Genomic DNA, 19569 nt, shown 5'->3' on the forward strand with positions numbered 1-19569 from the left:
GCATACTGACTTTGATGAGAGAATTGAGAGCAAAATTAGAAATTCCTCATTAAATGACTGGAGCAAAAGGAATGTTGTTCTCTCCGTTATTCTGTGTCCATTTTAACTTTTTCTTGCTTTTGAAAGTATTGATGCATCTTTTATGTCTAACATATATCTAAGATTTTTTTTGTTTTTATTTAATTTGTTTTTAAATATTCTATTTAATTTTGCAGTTCTAAATTTAAAAGCCCTTATGTGAGTGTTGGACATGTCTTTGTGCTCTAAACAAACGAGGTACTTTGTGTTTTAAAGCATCCTCCTTAAATGGCTGATTAAGGTGGAATCTTGTGATTCCAACCAGTTAAAAAAAGAGAAATGCCTTCTTTAATAAACATTTTCTATTCACAAATGAACATTTTCTATTCATTTAAACAGACACGGCAATAACTGGATATATAACTAGAAGAGTGGAGTTTCTTGCTGTTTGTTGTCAAGTTGACGAATGGTGAACTAGTCAGTTGGCCATTGGTTAAAATCTGACATTTTCCAATTTATTAAACATTTTTTCTGTTCTTTAAATTCATCAAAAGTAAACAATTAAAAATGTTTCAGTCTGTAAACGCATCAACATACGGCATGTTCTTCGAGGCATTTTGTTTAAGGTGCAACAAAGGTCAGATAAAAGTTTAGAGACGTAAATTTGATGTAGTTACAGTGAAAAAAGTGGGAAGTTTTTCATTTTATAATGCAATATAAAGACACTGCCCCCCAGTCACAGCCCAGTTACCAGTTAAGTTGGTTATTCTGTACCCTCTCTTATGTTTGTCTTCAGATCCATGTTTCAACGAGCCCAAACTTTCTCAAACCTGATGAGTTCAGCTTATTAATAATTTTTTCTGCTTAATTTTCCATCTTTGAAGTTTTCCATCACAGAGGTTGTGAACTATTTCTCCAAAAATAGTATTTGATGCAGTAGAGCCTGAAAGCATTATGTGAAGTGTTTCTTTCTTGCTTAAATAAGCCTTCATGTATATATTCTCCTCATCGGCTCACATAACGAGACATCTTCTACGCCCAAATTCCTGATCGAAGTCATCATGAGTTTGTCTGCTGCCCTTAAGCCTCTTCTCCCACTCTCAGTTTGGGTTTTCCTCCCAGCCAACGTACTCAACATATACAGTACGGTATAATTCTCAAGAAATGCCAACCCATGCTGCAAGTTGAAAAGTTCAAATGTAAACCAGAGGATAAAACTGCCGAGGGGGGATTGGCCATTTGCGGATTACACAGGAGAGCACAATGGTGCAGGAAGGAGTGTGCTTGCAGAACAGTAATGTATCTCTATCTTCAAGTGTAACTGTTTAACTTCATTGTCCTGTTCCTCATAATCTCCTATGTCACCGTCAGAGAGCCATCGAGGCTATTTATAACCACAGAGGTTAATGAAAAATACATAATCCCTCTCTCTTGTCCTCTTCAGGTCCGAACGCTATTCGTCAGTGGGCTACCGCTGGATATCAAACCACGGGAGCTCTATCTCCTCTTCAGACCATTTAAGGTATGTTTGTATGTTTTAAACCGATGGGCTGCAGCCGCTATTCTTAGCTGCTTTCCGTTTCTTTTCCAGCAGTCAATGAGACCTCCATTAATGGTGATGAAATAAACGGCAATGGAAACTCTCCCTCGAGGTTCAAGTGTCTGTGCTCCTAACGCTGGGCTTCAATCACATCTCGATCGCGTGTTCATCATGGAAAAAGTGGCTCTACGCCTGCAATCCAAAAACAAAGCTGTTTGCTTCGCCTCAGAAGCTCCGCTCTCTTGCGCTGCCATGGATTTCTAATCCAGTTGAACGAACCTGGATGTTGCCGGCTCTTTTGGCCCGTCGCCCGAGAATAATGCACCTTAATGGTTCAAGAGCAGTGCTGTTCGAGTGATTGAATAATTGCAATCCATGTAATCCCTCTATTAGACAATGCTTTTGGTATGTACCCTGAGTAGAAAGGTTTACATCATGAGTGTTGAGAGCTGGAAGCCTCGAATAATTAGATAAGAAACAACAATCCAATCCATATGGTCTTTTTCTAAGAGCTCCAGAAAGCAGCCTTACCATGTAAAGCAAATGTTATAAAACGCCTGTGCCTCTCAGAGGTAATCACATCGCTTAAACTTTTCAATATTTTGTTATGCTGTAAGCACAATCTTCAACGTTCTTTTTTGTGACACATCTAGAGACGGGCGTTTTTCTTTGCCAGGTATTTTCAGCTCAGTTCGATTGGGCTGAGGCCGTCTGTTAGGAGCAGTTTTCAAGTGTCTCAGTTTGATCTGGACCTGGTTTGGGGTCGTTTTGTGCTTCAAGGGGAACCTCCAGCCCAGTTTTAATTCCTTCTGTATCTAAAATCGATATTTGCATCAACTCTGACCGGCTTCCTTTGCCTGTTGGCCAAAAGGTTAAACTCTGGTCTTATTTATTTGCTTTCCCCTTTATGGTTTTTGACAAACTTTAAATGGAATTTCATATGGATTTCCCCCCCTCATCTTCTTGGTGCTCTTCTTTTAAGCCCACATATGTGTTTATGATTTATAGCTGAATTGTGGAGCTCTGCAGCTCCTCCAGAGTTCCCCTGGGCATCTCCTTATCTCATTAATGCTCTCCTTGCCTGGCCTGTCAGTTTAGTTGGACATTTCCTGTGAGCAGGCTTGGGAAATAACCTGACCCTGATATATTCTTACTCCACTTTCAGACCGGTGTACTACATGTTTAGCCTCTAATATTCTCTAAAAACCTGCTGACATTATATTAAGATCAATTTCCACAAAGACGGACTCTATTTACTAAGTAGGCAGCTTATAAAGGCATATATTTGAATTTAGGGGAATCTGAGTTAATCATGCTAAATACAAATGCACACTTTTCAGATTTTTTATTTTTATTTTATTTATTTTTTTTTTTTTTACCATTTAACAGTTTTGATTTCTTACATAAAAAAATACATTAAAGGTACATTTGCCAAAGGGTATGAATACTATTGCAAGGTTCTCTTTCCCTACATCATATTTCTGTTTTGTTTTTTTTTCTCAGGGTTACGAAGGATCCTTGATAAAGCTCACTTCTAAGCAGGTATGTTTAGTGCCTTCTCGTCCAAAGAATCCACTGCATGAATTCCTGCCGCTGCCTCACAAAACATCCCATCTGTCAGAAGCTTGCAATTCACCGCATCTCCTTTTTTTCCCAACTCGGCGGGATCGGCTTGCTGACAGGGAAGGATAACCCCTCTGTTTTGTCAGGAAGAACCCTTTTAACGTGTAAGAGAGGTTTCCTGTTGGGAGGGGGAAACCCGTTTCACCCAGTTGCCTTTGGCAGTCCGATAGCGCTCGTAGGGGTGGAGGGTGTGAAAAAGAGCATTTTGACACGAGGTCAGAGATTTTTCTCCAGAGGAACAGGACTGAAAATTAGCTAGTCTGGCAGGTGTCCGTGGTCAGAGTCGAGCAACATATATGTTCACATCACACTGTCTCCTGCTAAGACATGTTCTGCTCAAATCTTGGGCTTATTGGGGAACATACACTGCAATAACACAGCTCTTAATTTTACTAGTAGTTTCGGGATGTGAAAAACATTCACAAGATTCACCAGTAGTGGAGTACAGGGGTATAGTTTATTAGTGCTTTCACACAAGACCTTTAGTCTGTTTTCACATCAAACTAATATTTTTATTTTTATTTTTTTTTAAATGTTTCATCTTGAACTTTTCCACAGGATATTAGGTTTCAGAATTTTTGCGTTTTGTCCTTTTGTACATAGCAAATAGTCATTTACTCTTTACAAACTGCACAGATGTAATAATTTACTGTTTGCATTAGCTCAGCTATGCAAAAGTTTTAAACCAGCATTATTCCCTTTATATTTTGCTTTCAAGCAGCCTGATGCTCTTGTAATGTTATAAGGTAGTTTGATTAACAGTTTCATGCTTTCTAAGTTTATGTTTAGACGTCGCTTTCTCGCTCCTTTGTATATTGAGTTGTGTAGTGAGTCCTGAAAGTACATAAGAAAAGTGAATGAAAAGAGGAAACAAAGTTTGGAAACGGAATAAAAAAATCATGAGTCGTGACGTACAAGATGCACCATCCTTCATTCAGTCAAGTTTTTTGCTGCTAGTTCTCTGACAAAAACCATTTGGGATTTTTTTTTCTTTTGAAGACTCAACTAAAGAAACTGGAACATTTTTGCGACAGGCTGTTTGTGACAAAGATCCAAAAGTCTGAAAAAGCCAATAAGATGCTATTTTCCTGCGTATTATACAGATATTTCCGGATGTTTCCAAATTGGTTTATGGTAATGGTTGCACTAATAAACAGTTTATTTGTACTTAGGAAAATCTTTTGCAAGCGCAGTACTCCATAGTCTCCTCATGAACTTGTTTCTTTAATGATTTACGCACAAAATACAACAAAACACCGTCAGTAGCCAGTAATTAGCTCCTCACTTATCACGGTACTTAGCATATTCCACTGATTTTCTGACTCCCAACTGTCTGGAACACAGTTAATTTGGGTTTGATTTCGTCCTCGGATCCTTGTTCCACACATTATGGGTAGATAATGGTTCACCGATGTCGGCTGTAGTTTGTACTTTAAAGTATTCTCCATTGCTCTTCTCTATTAAGTAGTTTCTGCCTGAAGCAAAGACAGATGGGCTTGAAAAGCTCCTTCTTTTGGCTGTTGATTAACCTTGTGCTTACTTCAGTAAACACAGACTAACACCAAACTGGTACCACTAAGTACCAGTACTAAGTACCACTACCGGTGGTTCTTGTTGATGGAAAGTCCTACAGAGATGTGGATGACCATAACAAACCATAACAAACTGAAATATTTGTTGTTGTGAGATGTTGTTCAGCAGGCCAAATTTGTCTTTAAGTGGCTTGACAGCAAATCCTAACAGTATTCAGATATGAATCAAGTTCCTAATAAATATTTTGAAAGAGCAATTTCAAATATTACAACGAAATCAGGCCTTTTGAGAAGCGAAATATAAAAACAAGCGGTGTTAGACAAACCTGTACAGAAGAGTCAAGCTGCAAGATATTTGAACACTATCTCCAAATAAATTTGTTTGTTGCTTTTCCTTTACGGTAACCCTGAAATTTAAGATCATAGTGCTGGAGTAAACAAAACCCTGTTTGCCTTGTGGTTTCTTTTATAAACCAGCCATCATGTAAAAACATGGTGCAAATAATAGTTCCTAAATGGCCCTTGCAACTGCACTAATACAAGTGCTTTTAAAAGTCTTAAACATCTCCACTCGCCACCACTTACGGATGTTATGGCTGTGGCTGCATTGCCAAGAGCCAGCTAACAGTAAAAAGCCTCCGTAAATTCAAATTTTACTGCATTTACACTAGGCAGATGTTTCAAAGAAAATGTCTGGGGCTTTAAAATCTAAACTGTGAGTTAAGAGTTCATTTTTGGGGGGAGTTGAGGTACAAAAAAAGGGACCTTTGCTGAAGTGTTTGTCTCCAAACTAGCCCTTGAACTGACTGAAAAGGGGCATCGCTTACCTTCTCCCCCCACCCTTCCATAAATGCCATCCTCAACAAGACAAATGTCAGCTAATGCGCACGTTCAGTCAGGAGTCACAAAGTACTGTCCAGGAGTGCCCCTGCTTTGTTTTGCTTCTCCTCGCTAATGGCAATGACGATGGCGACATAAATCAATCGATCGGCCCTCTCTCTCCCTCCAGCAGCCAGAGAACTCGCAGCCATCTCCATATATAGCAGCAGCAGCCAGACCTCAGACCCTTTCTATTTATATTCCTGCTACGCTTCCTCCTCCTGACGTCTTTACTAAGTCCTTTCTTTTATGTGCGCGTTTCGTCTTTTTCTCCTCTTCTCCCCCTCCTCTTCCTCCAGCTTCTCGCTCCACTTATTCCAAATTCCCATAACCCTCGACGGCTTTTCCAGATCACAGACGGCGGTGTGAACCCAAGGGAGCAGTGTGTTTAGAGGCTTTCTATCCCCACAAACATTCAACAACAAACCTTTTTTGGGGGGAGGATTCACACCTGCATAGTCTTGCTCTCCTTTTGCTTTTTTCCCCCTTCGTGCCCCTCCCATCATTGCGACAGGTCTCCGAAGTTAACGCTCTAAAACAAATGTCACGAAGCAGCCCTGCTTGAGGAGAGGAGCTTTTAAAAGCTTTGGCCTCACTTTCTTCAATTTTCACCTCTCGCCTCTAAACTCTGTTCTCATTTGTCTTCTTTTTTTTTCCTCTCATCTCTCTATCTCTTTTTAGATTCTTCTCCCTCCCTTCTCAGGGTCTTTTAAAGCAGCTCTTACATGCACTTTCTCGCTCCTCACATTGCCCGTATTTGGGCAAAGGAGAGCCCGAACGTTGAACTCTCTCTTTGTGCAAACTAAACAGCATTTTTTTTTTTACTCCCCCTTCTTCTCTATCTCTCCTCGTGTCGCCACAGTTTCATAAACAGGGAAAGAGAGAAAGAGACGGAGAAGGAAGGAGTTGACTCTGATAAGAAATGAAAAAAAAGTACACTGTATAAAAAAAGAACATGTTTTTGTCATTCAGACAGAAATGCAGACTCAGATTTCTTGCCTTAAACAATGTTTCTTTCTTTTTGTTCTGTCTTCTTTCTCTCCCCAGCCAGTGGGGTTTGTCAGCTTTGACAGCCGATCAGAGGCAGAGGCTGCTAAGAATGCCTTGAACGTAAGTGCCATGCCCTCACCGCTCGAGCACCGGCTCAGCGCAAAGCATGTTTCTTCTTCTTTTTTTTTTATTTTGCAGCTCAAATGGATTTAATTGAGGGGAAGTATACACATTCCTTCATGACCCTTCAAATGCAAAAAACAAAAAAAAAAAAAAACTGATGCAAGTATATGAAGGCTAAGTCAAAAAAAAACTGAGATGTTGTGCTATAATATTTTTTATCTTGATGATATCTGTCTGGACAAAATATATCCAGTTGCTATCAGCATGTGAAGGAAGTTTATAATATTGTTAATGGTCTTAGGTATAAAACTGAGCACAAGACATACCGTATCTTTGTTTGAGACTCTTATTTTCGTTTGCGAAAGGAAGTAGTTTGTTTTCTTTCTCTGTCGTGTTGACGGCTAATTATTTCCTGTCCACTGGCTGATAGCATACAGCTACAAAAATATTGAAGTGGACTCTACCGCCTTAAAATTTATTATTTGATAACATTTTATGGTGAAAAACAAGATAAGTTACTAGCAAGAACCTTGAAAATATTGTGACGGCTATATGTGTTAGCCACTAACAATGCTAAGGTTGCTATTTGCTATTTCACATGCACACAAAACTGAAATTGATAATCATAAATTGAACTGATGTTCTTAAAGCAAAATTTCAGATTGTGAAGCCTTTTTTACTGCATACAAAGAAACGCAGAAATGGTTGTTGACGGTAACGTTGTTTGTCCTGTTGATAAGGTAGCCTTGACCAGCTGATAGCACTACGTTCCAAAACATTGAGGAAACCTTCAACACTTTGAGCTTGGCGAACTTATTTAGCATTTTTGAAGAATGAAGAAATAGTGACAGAACAGAATAAAATATTTTGTGGGCAAACTGATAATATAGTAAATGGCTAATGGCTTAGCTGCCAACGGCTAATGGCTTAGCTGCTAACCTCAGTAATATGAGTAGCTAAGGTTAGCAGCTAGCCATTTGCTACTGATAGTGCTTAAGTTAGCACTGAGATGGGTCAAATATAAACAGAATCAATATTTGTAGATTAAGAAGTTTTAAGATTAGGGAAGTTTGAAGTTTATTTTTTATGACACAAAAAGGTGCATTTCTATTAGTCTTGTTAAGATGCACCAATTTTTCTCAGTGTTTTCTTAGGGAAAAATAGCTTTTTAACTTTTTTCTTTAATAATGACCGGAACACCGAGGAAGCCCTTCCACTTTTAAATAATTTATTCAGCACTGTTTTAGGTACATAGCAGAAAAAGTAAAAATTTACTAAGTTGCAGATAAAAAAATCGGAATTGGCTGATTTTCATCCTTACTGGCTGTGACTGATCAGCGGGTCAGAAACTCAAAAGTGCAAACTTTTTTTCTGATTGTTGAATGCACTGTGCATGCTGCAAGAAATAAATCACAGACAAGCACACTCTTGAGCACATTACTGGATGATGTGACTCCATTTTGAATGCTGTTTCAATGCCCTGTTGCATTAAAGTACCAGAAACCAGAATCGACCAAAACTTTACTGGAGATTGGCCACAAAATTCTGATCTCTGTATCTGCACCTGAAAAGCACCTGACAAGCTTTATAAAAAAATAATAATACAGTTCCTTACAAACTGATATTGCATGAAATACATGGTGCTAAAGATACATTACAATGCATTCCTACTATGGAAGATCTGAAGGTTTTCTGTTTATGGAAATAAAGCCGCCTCTTTGAGCTTTGCCTGTGAATGCTGCAAGTTTTGGAGAAAATTAAGTCTTCTTATGTGTGTAAATAGAGGATATTGATCTAGGGTTTAATTTTAATCTCCCTTATTTCAGGCTGTAGCTCAGGAGAAGCTTTGGTGAGTCAGGCTCAAATATTTATATAAAAAAAAAACAACAGAGCCCATATTCACAAAGTTTTTATCCAGTTTTGTAAAAACCAAGGCAGTAATGAACTCCAGCTTTCACAACCTTTACTTTCCTATTGTTATTTATATATTTAGTAGATTTGTTGATTTCTTCGTGACGGAAAAAGATCACTTTTATCTCCGTAACTGAAGTGGGACTGTGACAGCAGAGTGTGCTTGCCTTTCAGATGTTAGAAGTGTTAGTGCGTATCAAAGACAGAGCAGAAAGGAAGAAAGGAGAAAAATTATCATCTTATTATGAGCCAACAGCAACTCACAATGTTTCTGGTGAATCTCTAAGTGGGAATAAAAATTGTTTTTTTTTTTTCTTTTTTTTCGGAGGCAGAGTTACGTTCCCGAGAGGTCATATGGAGATAAGTTTTCTTTTTTCTTTTTTTTGAAAACATCTATCTGCATATTTAGATATGCGGAAGAGTGAGAAACCTCTAGAGAAAGTGAGGGATTTGTTTCCTATCAGGAGCTATGTTTTATTTCCTAAATTACAAAAAAAAACCATTAACATTAACCAAAGATGGTGGTTGAGAAGAAGGAGCTAAGAAGCTCTTCAAGGTGGATACGCAGCTCGGTTCAAACGCTGGAGAACTGGGGCCCCCTCATTATAACTTTGCAGCTTATTACACCTTTGCAGCTACTACCGGTAGAAGCTGCGAGCCGCCCTGAGCCAAGGCAATCCCAGTTAATTCCTCCCTCTTTCATGAGAAGAGCCTTCACTCGCTTGTTGCAGCTCAGCTTTGCCCGAGCCTGCAGGGACGAGATGAGAAGCCCATCCCCGGCAACTCCTTGCTCTTTTGCTGCAGAGAACTTCGCACCTCGACTGCTTTTTCTGCACAGCTGATTTCACCTCTGCTGCTTCTCTGCGTCTCATGCAGGCAAATAAATATGGTTAATTTGATGACATTTACCGTGGCCTCTAAAATGTCCTGCCGTTTGGTCGCTTGCGAAGCAAAGTGAACACGCATCCGCTGTGATTCGGATGAGGAGGATCTCGGATTGTGCCACATTCCTTGTGTTTTCTCAAGCACAAGTGACTGTGAGGGGAAATGATTTGGCCAACTGGTCATGTGGCGTTAAAAACACCCTTTATATTTGATTTGTCATGAGCGGTGGTATGTCAGAAGGGCTTTAGCAGTGGCATGTCAAGCATTTGCCAAAACTTGTGGCTCCTTTTAAGCTTTAGCACCGACTGTGTCATGACAAATGAGGCATCTGATGTCGTGATATTAAATTACAGTTCCAGGGTTCAGTAGGAAACGTTCTGAGGTTTCTCGTGGCTTATCTGCCTGACTTTTAAATGACACCGTGTGTTAGCCAGGATTGTGTCATCAGGCTTGGATTATAAATTTCTCAATAATCCGCAGTGAGCAGCTTACATCAGACATCACATTCCAAGCTGCGTTTTAAGCTAATTTGCATAAGTTTATGTATATAATTATACTTTAGAACAAACATAATCTCAAATAAGTTTACAGGACCAACAGGTTAAAGTTACATCCAATAATATAGACTGAAATTGGGTCCAAATACAGTTTGGGCCAATCAAATTATTTCAAATGTAGTTCAGCAACCAATAAGTTTGCAGCAATCTGTCATTTTGATCAAGTATATGGTGACAGACAGTGGAGTGAAATCCATCCATTTTTAACAGAAAGAAACCTCTGTATAGAACCCAGGTCATTACAAACAGCTGTAAAGAGGTCAGAGGTTAAGAGTTAAGGGATGAGCTACAAAATAAACAGAGGTTCTGGTTCAGGGCTGCCTTCTGTGGAAGATAAAAATAAAGAGAACATGGCGTTACTTATAATGACAACTCCAGCACTGGATTAGTCTGGGAACGAGACACAGGAGCACTGAATCACTAGAACTTTCTATTAAAACGGAAAACAAATTTAAAATCAGCTACAGCTTTGGCAATGAGTTCATCCGAGAAGGCCACACTTCCTTACACAGAAGCACTGAGCCAAATGGAGCTAAAAACGACTGAAAGCAGCTAAAATCTGAATCCCCGAGCCAAGAGTGTTCTCTGTGTAATAATTAAAAAATAATGCTGGGTAGTCGGTGATTTATTGAGAGAGACATATTTTAAGCTGAATTTTTTTTTGTAAAATTTTTTAAAAAAAAAAAAAAAAAAAAAAAAAAAAAAAAACAGTAGACTGTGACAATTCCAGGAACCAGAGTCTGGAAAATGTGTAAACAGCACATTATAATTTGCAATTTTTTTTTCTGTTGCTGTCTGTATTGTTCTGATTTATTACTGCACTAAATACTAGTCAGCAAAGTTTTTTTTTGTCTTGTAATCCCCTCCCCAATTATCACATAACCTGAGTGCCAAGCAAAATAATTTAAGCGCCCTGTTTTGAAGGGTAGTTGTGAAAGCAATGTAATCCTGCTCTTAACATCATTAGGAATCATTATGTGGTGAGCCCAAATCTCTCCCAACAAGGTTGCTGCGAGCAACCTTCGGGTAAACAAAAAGGTGTTCGAGAACTTTGTAAACAGCCTGTCGGCACTTGCAAAACAACCGGAATGCGGCGAAGGTTCAAATTTGTAAGCTAACTCACGCAGACTTTAACATTTTTTGCAAGAAAACCGTCGTCTGCTGTTGCACCCTCTGCTAAATCAAGGTGAGATGTGCTGCAAGCGCTTGGAGAAAACGTTGGACTAGTTTTCAAAGACAAGTTAGATTTTCCAAAATTTCCCTTTTCATTTCTGTGTCTAGTTTTGATGTCCTCAAAATCTGGTAGGTTTGTAGAGAGCTCTTACAAGTTAGAGTGGACAAATATTGTCTAGACAAGATGAGGGACTCTTATGACAACTGAGTATGAAGGTGATTCGCCAAAGTATTAGCTTCAGGGTGCGCTCACTTACGTGGCTAGGTTATTGCTACATTTTGCTTGCTTTTTGTTTGAATTGTACACGGTACATTTCACTTACCATTTGGAAAAAAGATCAGAAATTATTTACCATGGCTTTGTTTTATTCATACATTGAAAACAGGCATTTTAAAGGGGTGTATGCACTGTACTTTTCCTGATAGCAACCGGATAACGTTCCAGTAGATAGACTTCAACAGGAAAGCCATTTTGACACCTTGGCTTGGGGGTAATGTCTCGTTTTCAGCCCTTATACGCAGCAGACTGACAGCTCACATTTTGATGCTAATATTTGCCACTTTGCAGCTTTAAACCATACATCAGTCGGCCATGTCTAATGAAATACTAGAATGGATAATGCCTAACCGTCACTCTTAAACATTTTCCAACTCACAAATTAAATATGCAGCCACAATAAATGGAACATTGACCAACATATTTGATGATTTTAGCAACGTCTGTTATTGGTTTTCACAACGGGTGGCTACATGATGTGTTTACAATGGTTTTTTTTTTATGCTTTCACAATGCACTTAGAACTGTCATGCGTTCTTGAAATGCGCTTTACAAATAAACTTAATTGACAGATTTTTATTTTTTATTTTTAAAGCTTTGTCAAAATGCTGAAACCGTTTGCACAGTTCGACGATCCTTTCTGCTGCGTTACTGAAACAAAGATCGTCCTTAACGCATCTTTCCGGTTGATCTCAGGGTGTCCGTTTTGATCCGGAGATCCCCCAAACTCTGCGGCTGGAGTTCGCCAAGGCCAACACCAAGATGGCTAAAAACAAGCTGGTCGGCACGCCCAACCCTCCTCCCTCCCAGCAGAGCCCCGGCCCTCAGTTCATTAGCAGAGATCCATGTAAGTGCTCCGATCACTCATCTGCCTGTCCTTGAGTATGTCTTACTTTGTGCTGCTGCTTCCTTTGGCTGAGCTCGACTGGGCAGCTGTTTCCCTTTAGGAGTTTTTTTTTTTTTTTTTTTTTTTAATCAGACATATTTATGTGCTCTGTTTGAAAGTATATAGAATGCTGTGCCTGTTTTTCTCTTTCTCCAACAGAACATTTGGTTTGGTTTTGTTTTAGCAAAAATGTAACTAAAAAGTAAATAAAATCCCTTCATGTAAAAGATTGATCCTCTCATAGATTAAGTATTTATTAACCATGCATGTCCATTGTTAACTGTTGGACCTGAAAGTACCAGGTGTGTTTGGAATGTGTTCCTGCAGTTCCCAGTCGGTTAAACATTTTTCCGAGAGGTTAAAGGGTTTTGCAGGAATTATTCATTGATAGTTAAACATAGACCAGCTGTAATAGTGCATTCTTCCTGAATGACCAAACCGCTCTTATCTTGGATCTTTTCTTTGCCAGAGAAGGGGGTGTTACTGGTTGCCTCAGAGGAAAATGGACGGAAACCATTAATGAAACCATGACGTAATCACCAGGAGAGAAATTTCATACGCTTCCCGATAAGAGTTGTTTTAATCAGCCATTTTTTTTTCTGATCATTCTTTGATAGAGAAGTAACAGATAAATGCTCCTTAAAATTATGTTTGTCTGATGGTTCTCCAATGAGTTACCCCACGTTGTCTGATTTTTACGTTTTTAAGTGTCCACTCCCTGCACACCACACAGCACTGTTTCCTCACTCGTGCACCTTTTTTTCACAGTCACCTTGCACTCAGCTTTACGAGTAAATTATGTCTGAGGTGGTTTCCTCTCATTTGCAATTTCTGCTAGCTACTGTTGCCCCGCCTGTAAAGCTTTTTGTTCTCATATGTATCCAATTTAGATTCTAAAAGGTGCCTGATTTACCCCTGCAGACCTTAGTAATTTGTGGAATAACAGGTCTTCGTGTTCAAACAAGGGTATACAGTAGTATTTGCTGATAACCATCAATTTCGCTAGCTTAAATGACAGTTATTAGATTTGTTGCTTAAACTAATCAAGTTAATGCTAACTCCATAAGCTTTGCTAAAGGTACATTTGAGTCCAGGAAATAATTACAAATACTACTTTATGGTGTGCCAACTTTGGTAAAGATATCTAAAAAGCCTTAAAATATACACTGCTCAAAAAAATAAAGGGAACACTCAAATAACACATCCTAGATCTGAATGAATGAAATATTCTCATTGAATACTTTGTTCTGTACAAAGTTGAATGTGCTGACAACAAAATCACACAAAAATCATCAATGGAAATCAAATTTATTAACCAATGGAGGCCTGGATTTGGAGCCACACACAAAATTAAAGTGAAATGTTCCCTTTATTTTTTTGAGCAGTATATATAAAATATATATTTTTTTATATCAAATAGCACCAACTAACACAGAAAACCTTTAGAAAACAAAATCAACCTTTAATTTATGTGTGTTTGTTCAATGGGATGTGGGAAGGAAACACATTAAGAAAAAAATTATTCACAGAAATACTGGCACCACAACCAGTGGCACAGCTACAATGTTCTTTAAAATTTATGCAACTGAAGAATTGTTTTTATGCATGCGTGCCTTTTTAGGTCAATCACAGTTTCATGGACCTTTCTGGATTTTTGTTTCAATGGGGTACTTTTATCTTAGCCTCTCTTCAAAATGGGAAAGACAAGAGTACAAGCCATTTCCCATAGGAAAATATAAATATACGGCAGACTCCTGATATTTGGGTTGGCTGAAGGCCACAGCCACCAGCGAATATGTAAAATCTGCAAATCTTTGAGATTCTCTCAAAAAGCTTATAGCCGCCGATTTTAATTGTTCAAATATGCCTCAATATGCATTGATATGCACAGAGCAAACTGTCTGATACCGAATCGAATCATTTGGAGATGCATTCCACAGAAAAATGTGCAAATACTGAATTACAAATAGGCAATGAGTCACTGTAGATCTTTAATAATCAGGCATTGACTATAAGAAAGTATCTGATCAACTTAACTTGCATAAATCTACAGTCAGAGCAATTATAAAATAATTATAATAAGTAATAAACTATGTAAATGTAATCGGCAATACTCCTAATGCTTCAATTCAGATCGCCTTGACATCTTTACTTTTTTTTTTAATGCTCTCAAAACAGTTATCAGGTTTCCGGGTCTAACAAAGTCATTGTCTAATGTGGGCTTAGCATAAAAACAAACACAAAACAGGATTTGAGGGAGAACCTAAAGATACAAAAACAAAATATGCTTATTTTCAATAGTTAGTGTACTTGTGGTATCTAAGATATGTTAGAAGAGTCCCAAACTAAAAAAAAAAAATAAAACAAATGTTGAAATAAGCAAAACTTTAGTAGACTAGTGCAAGAAGTTGTACTGTACTGACAAGGAATATGAGAATTAAAATTCTGACCTTTCACCCATCTTAACACGCTGCTTTTATCTGTTTAAACTTCAATTTCTGATTTCCTCATTTAGAAAGTCTGAGGTTACCTGGCTGCCTGAAACTGACCAAAAAATCCAACATGGCTGCCTCAAGCATAAATGTACCAAGCTTTATTGTTTTATTTTTTGAATTTTGAACCTAATAAATTCTTTTGCACCCGTAACACTGTACATCGTTTACTAGCGTGCAAAAGCATATAGAAGTGCATGAGCAATGAGCTTGGATTGCTAGTTAAAGTCAACCTTATTACTGAGGAAAACAATGAGAAAACTTGAATGGTTTTTAAAGTTATAGCTAGAACGAAGTAAAATTGCGTGGACCATCGTTCCTAGGTCTGACCTTTGATTGTGGAGGCTTATGGAAAATGGCAGCAATGCTTTGGACCTGGGCTCTGATTGATCATGCTTTGTTTCATTGCACATTTCCCCACAGTTAGTCTTTTTTTATTCAAACAGCAGTGTGTGTACACATGCCAATGCCAGCTACTCCAACACAAGAAGGAATCCAAAGCTTTACAGGCTCGCAGTTCATGTTTTAAGTTGTTAAGCTTTCGCTAAACAGCACTGGGACAAATGTATGACGTTTGGACTCATTGAGTGTTTACGGTAATGAAATAAGAGGAATCGACTTCACAAACTGGAAAAACTCCCCCTAGTGCACACCTCCACAATCACCACCATCACCACCACCTCCACCCTGTCTCTCTATCCACCCACCCACTCATCCACGTTACCACTTTCCTCACGCCACTCCTCCTCTTCTTCTTTCCACAGATGAGCTCACAGTGCCTGCTCTATATCCCAGCAGCCCAGATGTGTGGGCGTCATACCCGCTGTACCCGGCAGAGCTGTCGCCGGCCCTTCCGCCCGCTTTCACCTATCCCTCCTCGCTCCACGCTCAGGTAATCTGGAAATCCCATCCCAAACGTTTCCTGTCACCGTCATCCCCAACCGCCGCCACTGCTCCCTCACGTACCCGCTGAACCCGCAAAAAACACTCGGCGTTTCATTTCACCGACGCCCGTCACTTAGTGAAGCTTTGCAGAAATATTAGCTTACTTTGGGGGGAGAAAAAACAACTTCATCTTGTACAAAGGTGTATATATATTTAGTGGGATCCATACATTTATAATTTAAATAAATATATATTTATAAAGGAAAAGTCTTAAAAGCTCCTATCAGGGCATATCTGCAGATTGTTTTTTGAAAATAATCAAAAGATGCTTTTAACAAAGCATAAACTCAACTGCAATGAAAAGTCTTAGCTTTTTTTTTTATTCAGGAACATATATAAAATATAATAAATCCTTAATTATGAAATGTTGTAAAAGGTTTAAAAAGCCACTCATACGACTGGAGAGAATACATACGATTCTTGTGAAAAAGCCAAAAATCAGTTTTTTTATTTATGTTTGCGTCATTATTTTTTTTACCTTAATCCCCCTCTTTAATTAAACCCTGTTTGGTTCAGTTCATCAAGGCCTTGAAATCCACTCAGCTCAAACTGTGAGCTCACACGAGAGTTTTAACATCGATCTTTTGAAATTCTTCTCATGAATCCTGTTGGGTTCAGGCTGACCCACTAACACAACCTCAGTGTCAGACTGGTCTGCGGGCTCGATCTGATCTCTTAGCATTTGAAGTATTGCTTGAAATGTTTTAATTGGGTCATGCAGTGTTGTTCAAATCTGCTAGAGAGGGCATATAGCATACATTTCCATTCATAATGCGGACACTTGTGTCTTTTAGGCGTAACGCCCTGCCCACCTTGAGAAAGACACTCGCTGAAGCTCAGATGAAGTCAGAATTTAAAATGAGCCCACGTTGAATCTGCCTAGCTGGCGTTTTTCCATATGCGTGCCGTGGATGTGCACACATGCTGACACAAAGAGAATCTGGCTCTGTGATTTCAGTAGGGGGTTGTGGTCAGTGATAGGCTTGTTAGAGCTTCCTCTGACCAGGGGTAGGTGCTGATATAAAGCCAGAAAGGGCAGGGCAGGCTCACACACACACACACACGCACACATGCACACACACACACACGCACCGGGCAGAAGAATCAAATATAAATCATGTTAACAGGAGCTCACCTTCCTGGCTCCACAGCTAATCAGCTGATGTCATCAGGGTTATTGGATGCTAAGAGGTGTTTTTAGGCCGGATGAAGTCAGCAACCTAGCTGGAGCAAAAGTAACTACAAAAAGCAGGACAATGAATCCTGACGTGAAATAAAATCAGGTAGGTGTGTATCATCAAGTTACAGTATGTGAAGAAGCATTTACCTTCTTACAGATTTATTTTTGGCTTTTTTCGTTTTGTCACATTTAAATGTTTCAGATCATTAAACAAGTTTTATTGTAAGGAGATAACCTGAGTAAATAACAAAAGTTGTTTTTAGAGTATTTTCTCATTTATTAACGGAAAGATGCCATGCAGAGCAGCATGGCCTTGCAGTAGGTGAAAAGGTAATTGCCCCTTAAACCTAATAACTAGGCGTGCCTCCCCTGGCGGCATCTGCAGCAACAGACTCTCTGCGTCTGTGCAGAGCCTGGCTTGCTGACATCAGCTCTCTCTCCTGTGTCAGATAAGACACTCGCCTTCTCAAAAGGCTCCACTTTCTTTTCTTGTTACTCTTAGAATATTTTCCCCATCAGTCAATTTTCGGCACAGGTGAGACACGGGCCTTTGTGCTCCTTTTGGCCAGCGGTGGTTTTGGCTTCAGGACTCTCACATGGCGAGTCCTGAAGCCTCCATGTGAGAGGCTTTCTTTCTTATAATTCTCATCATTCATTCTCTCTTTCTTATAATTAAACCTTGAACCCTGCCCTCGGCTGAAACAAAGAGTGCTTTAGATGTGGTTCTGGCTTATTCCTTAACCTCCTTGATGAGTCGCTGAGGTTCTCTTGAAGTAATTTTTTTTTTGTCCACCAGCCACGTCTTAGAGGGTTTATCTCTGTCTTTTTTTTTCCCGACATTTATGGATCATCATCAGGATAGTTTATCCTACTTCATGCTGTCAGACAGGTTCTGTTTAAGCAATCAGAATTAGGGTTAGTCAAAATTGCGTTTACACATATTACCAGGTTCCCCATTGCAAATGAAATAAAAAAAACAAAAACAACTTTGTATGCATATCAATTGTAAAATTACTTCATGACAAACAGTTGGAAGCTTTTCATACAATAACAACTGGTGTCCAAGCGCCACATTAAAGTTAATTTCGGGACTATGCGTTAATGCGAGATTGTGTGTGTGTGTGTGTGTGTGTGTGTGTGTGTGTGTGTTTAGATTCGTTGGCTCCCACCTGCAGATGGAACTCCTCAGGGATGGAAGTCCAGACAGTTCTGCTGAAGTATGTGTAAGTAGCAGCATTCGTACACATTGTCTGACCCTGCGTTACCCTGGTGCGGTGAAGAAATGTACATTGTGACGAGCTCTTACAGTAAATGTTATGACACTTTGTTTAAACAGGTGGTGAAACATTCCTAAACAGACATGAGGAATTTCTCAGAATGTTACTACAACTCAGTTTTTTTTGTATTTTTGCACTTTGACCTCAGATGAAAAATGTCCATCCTGCCAACTCCCAAAACTAACCGGCTAATTGGTCTCGTATCTGCTGGTTGACTTCAAACACAAACACGCGAGTCGCCAGCAGAGAACACGGGAGTGTAACACCCGGTGGGTCAATCAAACCTCAGCCACTCCTCATGCATCATCATCAGAGATGAAAGGCGCAATCTGAAGGGGAACTCCATTATTTTCACACACACACACACACACACACACACTCCTCATTGCCTCTCTCTCTCTCTCTCTCTCGCTCAGGTCACATGGTTACACAGGGTCGACTCTTCTCATTGATGTTACGGTTGATCTCGGGCATCAAAAGCAGCGAGTCAAACAGAATTTGCAATGAAAGTGTCCGCGCTGATGGTTTGATTAAGCAGACCGAAAAGGGATCAGCAAATATGACTAAAATGCTAATAGACTCTGCTTTGATTGGGAGCATAACTACAGTCTGCCTGTGAAAGTCACTTAGTACCTCTACTCAAGTGCTCTGCTTGAGTTGGACTGAACGCGTTCAACGTGTTGTGTTGTAGCTCCACTTGGTGAAAATAGCAAACATTGTCTTGTCCCCCCCCCTTCACTTTTTCCTCTCCAGAGTGATGGTTGTTATAGTTTAGTTGCTTTTTACCCAGTCACAGATAATCAAACAGAACGGGGAATTTCCAACTTTGGTCTGTGTTTGGTAGATTTGAAAAAAAAGTTAATGACTAAAAAGGAATCTGTGGGAAATGTTGAATTATCAAGTTGGTGGTCCTGGCTTTCTTCTCCCTGTTTAGATGAGTTCCTTGGGAATCTTGAAGTATTCTTATCACAGGTGCACCGAGACATCGACTGGATGAGGATTGGATGATTTTTAGCTCGATTGACCCTGACCGCTGACGGCCTGTTTCGAAACAGAAGAATCGGATCTCTTAACAACACCAGGTTGGGCTGACAACAACACTCTTTGGTGTGTAAGTGTTTACTGAGTAAAGAAGCCTCAAAGTTTCTATGAAACGGGCAATATGGAGTCAAAATTATGTCGCAGTATTTCAAAAGGAAATTTTCTGTGACAATTTAAAATGGCAAAAAAAAAAAAAAAAAAAAAAAAAAGGGGGAGCCGGTTATTGGGAAGATTTAAAAC

General features: G+C 39.3%; 1 protein-coding gene across 3 annotated transcripts in view; it reads left to right on the forward strand.

Annotated features, from left to right (window-relative positions):
* LOC106949757 (RNA binding protein, mRNA processing factor) overlaps nt 1-19569 on the forward strand; it is a 47370-nt gene that overhangs the window by 15673 nt on the left and 12128 nt on the right. The window contains exons 2-8 of one of the 3 annotated variants that reach the window (XM_015036237.1): nt 1463-1540; nt 3062-3100; nt 6640-6702; nt 12205-12355; nt 15651-15778; nt 18165-18234; nt 19261-19524. In XM_015036237.1, the coding sequence (XP_014891723.1) occupies nt 1463-1540; nt 3062-3100; nt 6640-6702; nt 12205-12355; nt 15651-15778; nt 18165-18227 (522 nt within the window). In that variant the 3' untranslated portion in view covers nt 18228-18234; nt 19261-19524. Of the gene's footprint in view, nt 1-1462; nt 1541-3061; nt 3101-6639; nt 6703-12204; nt 12356-15650; nt 15779-18164; nt 18235-19260; nt 19525-19569 lie in introns of those variants that run through there. The other 2 variants (XR_001425448.1, XR_001425447.1) reach the window with 2 other exon arrangements.

The sequence above is a fragment of the Poecilia latipinna genome, unplaced genomic scaffold (genome assembly GCF_001443285.1).
Source record: "Poecilia latipinna isolate Pla-1442-1.1 unplaced genomic scaffold, P_latipinna-1.0 Scaffold361, whole genome shotgun sequence".
Lineage (NCBI taxonomy): Eukaryota > Metazoa > Chordata > Actinopteri > Cyprinodontiformes > Poeciliidae > Poecilia > Poecilia latipinna.